Source organism: Octodon degus, unplaced genomic scaffold, assembly GCF_000260255.1.
Source record: "Octodon degus isolate 3935 unplaced genomic scaffold, OctDeg1.0 scaffold00036, whole genome shotgun sequence".
In the NCBI taxonomy this organism is placed as follows: Eukaryota; Metazoa; Chordata; class Mammalia; order Rodentia; family Octodontidae; genus Octodon; species Octodon degus.
This window is the reverse complement of record NW_004524612.1, coordinates 1,191,030-1,196,978: the sequence shown is the minus strand read 5'-3', so window position 1 is coordinate 1,196,978 and position 5,949 is coordinate 1,191,030. Positions and strand designations below refer to the sequence as shown.

Genomic DNA, 5,949 nt, shown 5'->3' with positions numbered 1-5,949 from the left:
TAAAAGAATGAGAATGACTCAGCAAGCGATTTCAAAAGCAATGCCTCTACCTCCTTACTGAACATGTTCTGTCTGCTCTACGTCCCTGGGGTTAAAAGTTTAAGACACACAGGAGGGACTTAGTGCAGCAGGTCTCTGAGGAAGCCCCCCTGTTTTGCGCAGAACACAGAATCAGTTTAGTTCCACCTAGTTTTTCTGTTTTATTAGTTTACGGTGAAAATATTATACTTCTTCAAGATTAGCTTATTACTTTTCTGTTACAGCCATAGTAAAACCTGATCAAATTTCCAAAGGAACAATGGGCTCTACCTGTCAAAGGGATACGTGCGTGTGTGTGTGTGTGTGTGTGTGTGTGTGTGTGTGTGTTTCATACTTCTCTCTAGATGGAACTTTGTAGGTTGATAGTAACTTGGAAAGGGGCTGTGTTTGTCTAATAAAGATGTAAAAGCAACAGACTGTGTTTTACAAGTCCCCGCTAAAGTGACAGCTAAAGATTTAGTTGGAAAAGCACAGCTCCCCATCCCCAGTCGCCTAGAAGCTTGGGAGAACAGTCATCTCACCTATTTTGGAAACTACTTGCAGATGTGGGGAAACCTCGGAATTGCTCTCTCTCTCTCTCTCTCTCTCTCTCTCTCTCTCTCTCTCTCTCTCTCTCTCTCTCACCGGTTTTTGCAGATTTCCTCTGATATTTTCCCTCCTCAATTTCCCACAACCTGTGTTTGTCTTGAGTCTGCTGGGTTGACATGTGGTTTACCTCCGCGGATCCAGCTGCCAGGTTTTACACACTCTTCTCCTCCGAAGTAAAACAAGTGAAGCCTAAGGATACCGAGCCACTCTGGGCTTGGGCGCCAGAACTGTCACAGAAAATTTGCTTGCCGAGGATTCCATCCAACTTCTCTTCCTGCGCCCACGTGAGCCTCAGCGCCAGCCCATCAGCGAGGTCTTAGCGTTTCCTGCTGCTGCTGCTGCTGCTGCTGCTGCAATCTGTAACTCGATTTTGGATTTTTTTTTTTTTAATTGCAGCTTTGCAGATCTTAGTTCTGAGCAAAAGTTTGTGGGATAGACTTTTACAGTATTATATTTTGTTCCTTAAATCGTGAAGGTCGTATGTTTTTTCTCTTTCCTAGGGCTGCAAAAAAGCCAAAAAACAGCAAAGGAAAGAAATACACACTCGCTGTTTATTTGGGGGAAGGGAAAATTTTTTCAGTGAAGTTGTCAGATGCCTCTCGCCACCCCCAGTCTGGCACTCTTAGTCGACACATTCATCATCTATTAACTGCTCTTCGAGGACGAAGATACACATAATGTATTCATTTTTATCTTGAGTAAAATAGAAATGAAATCGTGTGCGCGCTTTTGTCTGTTTGTTTGTTTAAGGCTATCAAAAGAAGTCAGAGACAAGGCTGTGGCCCGGATCCTGACCCTGATTGTATGAATAAGTAAGCAGGATGCGAGTGATTGGGTTAGATGCTGCGAAGATTTTTTTTTTTTTTTTTTTTTTTTTTTTTTCAAGTTAGGAAGAGAGTAAAAAAGACAGCCTGGGGGAAAAAGGCAAACAGCGCTTCCCCAAATCCTCACACTTTAGCTCTCCTTGCAGTCAGTGGCTTCTCCGGCTCCTGCAGGCTTTTAAGGTCTCGCAGCGCAGACATGCCTGGCCCCCACCCCCTTCCTCGGTCTCCCCTTTCAGTTCAGATGTGCTGATGTGCAGACCGGATTCATCTTCCCGGAGCTGCGGCGGCGGATCGCTCTCGGCCGCGGGGTCCTGACAGCGGCGGGGGCGCGGCGCGGAGCCCGAGCTCCGGGGCAGCAGAGCCGCGGCCGCGGGAAGTTCGGCTGCCCAGAAGGACGACCTGGCCGGAGCCGGCGCCCGCGCCGCCCAGCAGAGTTGACCCGCAGCCGCCCCTGCACGCCGCCCGGAGCAGAGCACCTCACCTGCCCTCCGCCCAGCCGTGGGATCCCCCGCCAAAGCCCTCAGCAGCCGGGGTCCGGGGCAGCGCGCGCCCCGCATGTCTCGGGACACCTGAGCGCCCGGGCGGCCGAAGAGCTTCTGCGCTGGGAGAGCGCGGCAGTGCCCCGGCCCCGCGCGCATCAGCCCCGGCCCGTGGTCCTGTCCCCTCCTTTTCCTCCCGGGGAGGAGGATGGGGCTGCTCGCGCTTTTGCTGAGGATGCTCCCGTGGCTGGTGGCCGCGGGGACTCTTTTCTGCGGAGGGCTGTGCGTCTCCGCTGGCCTCGACTACGACTACACTTTTGATGGGAGCGAGGAGGATAAGACGGAGACCCTCGATTACAAAGACCCGTGCAAAGCCGGTAAGTCGTCTCCAAGTCGCGAGCGCGGAGCCGCGGCGCTGGGCTCCGGATGGGCGGCGGTGGGCGCTCACCTGTTCCCTCGCCGCCCCTCCTTCTCCCCCTCCTTCTCTCCCCTTCCGTTCCTGCCCCTTCCCACCCCCGAGTGGCCGCGCCGCGGCCCGAGTAGACGAGTTCTGCGCTGCTGGCACGGGTGCCAAGCGCCTGTGCTCCAGTCCGAGTAAACCGTCCCGGAGTTTCTCCTCCTCCCCCAGCGAAACGAAACGACTCGCCGGCACCGCCAGCAGCGTTGGGCTTTAAACATCAACATTCAGCGGGTTTTGGGCATCCCTCGGGCACACCGCCTCGCCGGCTCCAGGGCGCGGGTTCCCCGCGTTCCTCCGGGGCCCAGGGGACAAAGTTCCTCAAAGGTGGGTGGGGACGGCATCGCTACCTCGGGACACCCTTGTTCCCTGCTCGTCGGAAATTTCAAGAGCACGTTCCAGGCTTGGTGGGCATTTAGACCACACAGAAGAACTCGTGTTTAGGTGGGATTCCAGCGCGTTTGACCTACAACATGTTTTTCCAAGTTGCTACCCCAACCTAACTTGAGTCTTCCTTCCTGCGAGTACCCGGGGAACCCCAGCCGACGCACACCGCCGGGAGCCAGGGCTGCGCGCCCGGCGGGGACGCCGCGGGCTCTGCGCGCCCTCCCTCCCGGGTTGGCGCCTCCGCGGTCCCGCCTCCGCAGGGCGGGGCTCACCTCCACCGCCCAGGTTGGAGCCCTGCGCAGCGCGGGCACCACGTGAGTGCGGCTGGCCCGTGGCGCCTCTCTGGGGGCTCCCAGTTTGTCCTCTGTCGGGTAGGGACGGGTGACTCTCAGCTCAGGCAGGACTCATAATTCACTCTGGAAAGGTTGTGAGGTTTGTGGGGTGCGCTCTGGGTAGCACCCTTTGTAGGCTGTTCCGGGCTGGAGCTCGGTGAGGGTGAGGAGGGGGTGGGCGAAGCTCCGCGCTCCCTCAGCTCCGCTCCGGATTCGTGGTTGGGTTGGTGCCTGGAATTGCCAGGTAAACCGTTTTCTCCCTTTCCTGCGCTTAAAGGAAGGAGACGTGTGCACAAGGGAAGGAAGATGCTGGAAATTCCCTGGTTAATTTTTACCTTTGATGACGCCTTAGTCTGAGAAGGAGAAGGAGGAGGGTGTGTGCATCAGGTTTAGTTTTTGAGATCTTTCTCCAAGAGCTCCCCGCACCCCAACAGAGATGCCTTTTCCCACTTGAGAGTGTTTTAGCGGACCCTGGCCTTTCTCAAACCTAGCATCCTTACTTAGAGTCTTGTTTGATGGCCTGAAGGATGGCACACTGCCAGGCCATAGTGCGCGACCAGCCTGAGTGTTCCTTAAAGGTACTTTTCGGTAGGAAATAGGTTTTGAGTCATAATTGTAACTTGACGAAAATTGTTTATTTATTTATTTATTTATTTATTTATTTATTTATTTATGTAATTGTATATAATCGATGAGACTGTTTAGAAAAGCAGTTTTGATGTTGTCCTGTGTGACTGAATGAGATCAATGTAAGATATTCACAGTGTACATTTCAACATACCTCAAGTATAGGTGTCTGTTTTCCTCAGCAAGTAAATGTCTAAGGCAAGGGAAAAGTTTCAGCAGTACCAAGTTTCTTTTTCCCTTTTGATACCGACATTTTTTTTTTTTAGCACAGCTATTGAAATTAAGAAAAGAGAACAATTTTGAGTGGATTACTAAACTTACCCCTTTATTTTTAAGTGGAAGAGGAATTATACTTGCATCTAATGGTATGTATAGTGAGAGAAAATAAGAATGTCCAAAGTGAAAGGCTAAGAAGTATACACAGAGCTCATTCTGTAGTCCAAGCTGGGTCTCGAACTCCCAACCCTTGTCTCAGCCTCCCAAGTGCTGGGATTAAAGTCAGCCTATACTGCATAGTGAGACCCTGTCTCATAAATAAATAAATAACTAGAAAAAAAAAAAGGAAAAGAAAAGAAACATGCACAGAATTTGAGATCCTTTTTAAATAAGCTGCCCTGATTTTTAAATGTAATGAAATGAAAAACTGTAGTTTACCATCTTTGCTACAGAATGGGAAGAATCACAGGGCTTCCCTTTTGACACTGTAAGACAAAAGTTGTAGTAACAGGAAAAACATTAATATGTTGAAATAAATCTCAAATCAAAGCCAAAAGACAGTCTTTGAAATAAGAAAGGGGAGGACAAAATTCTGAAGGCCATGCAAAAAGAGGAAGACAGGTGCGTGCCACATGAGGGAGGGGCCACCTCTGATCTGCCCTCTTCTTGCAAGCAGATTTCATGCCTTGGCCAGTGGAATGAAGGGCCATTTCTGGCCTTCCTAAGAAGGGACCTAGGGTTCCTTAAATTATACACAGGCTGGATGTCATACTGATGAACATGACTTTGTGATTTCAAAGCATTTTTTAAGTGATTAAGTTTATGGGGAATACTTTTGAAATATAAGGATCACATTCATCATAGGGAATGTGATTATTATTATTATTATTATTATTATTATTTGTGCCAGGAATTGAACTCATGACCTTGTGCTTGCCAGGTACGCACTGTGCCAGTGAGCTACATTCCTGGCCCCATCATAGGGAATTTGTATCTGTACATGATATATCTTGATTTTTCTTTTTTCTTTTTCCATACCTTTCCCTTCCTATCAATAGCTTTGCCCTCCTTATTTACAAAAGTGTTGTTTCCATTTTTTTCTTTTCTTTTTTTTCTTTTCTCCTCTCCACTTCCTGGTTCCCCTTTTCATTTGAACACTTTCTTTCTATTTACCAATATCTAGTATACATTTTGGTTCTTATTTACAGTGTAAGTTTCTCACACCAGAGGGACAAGGCAATATTTATATATGTGTCTCTGATTTATTTCACTTAAGAGTATGACTGTGCTCCATCAGTTGCGCAAGCCCTGCCCCTGGATGTGCTGAGAGGGCCCCAAGTGTGCATGCCTGTAAACCCAGTGCTGGGGTGGCTGAAAGCAAGAGGATTACTACAAGTCTGAGCTGTGTAGTGAGACCCTGTCTCAAATTCATTAAAAAAAAAAAAGTATGGTCTCAAAGTGCATCCACTTACCTAGAAATGTCTCTGATTTATCCTCCTGTATGGCCAAGTAGGACTCTATTATATATAAAAAAACCCCACATCTTTATCCATTCAGTGGTCGATGGGGATTTAGGCTGTTTCCAAGATTCAGCTTTTACACACTGTGCCTCTATGAAGACGAGTGTGCATGTATTGTTGTGGAATTCTGCATTTTATTCTTTTGGGAAGATACCAAGAACAGGGATATCTGGGTCCACTCGAACCTCTAGCTTTAGTTTTTTGAGCAATCTCCACATGGATTTCCACAGTGGTTGCACTGGTCTATATCTTATTGAAAGCTCTAGTGTAGAGCACTAAAGCACCAATAATGTGAGAAGACAGTCTATAGAGTGAGAAAAAACTTTTCCAGGTGTTCTTCATACAAAGGAGTAATATCTATGTGAGTAGAGACTCTTTTTGTTCTCCCTTCTCCCCATTTTAAGATTGGTTGCAGGGCCTTGTACTCACTAGGCAGATGCTGAGCCTCTGAGCTCCATCCCTGGCCCAAATGACTAATAT

General features: G+C 48.6%; 1 protein-coding gene across 1 annotated transcript in view; it reads left to right on the top strand.

Moving 5' to 3' along the window:
• The first annotated feature begins 1,532 nt into the window (after positions 1-1,532).
• Tll1 (tolloid like 1) overlaps positions 1,533-5,949 on the top strand; it is a 221,981-nt gene continuing 217,564 nt past the window's right edge. The window contains exon 1 of the mRNA XM_023714616.1: positions 1,533-2,307. Within this exon, the coding sequence (XP_023570384.1) occupies positions 2,139-2,307 (169 nt within the window). The 5' untranslated portion in view covers positions 1,533-2,138. The remainder of the gene's footprint in view (positions 2,308-5,949) is intronic.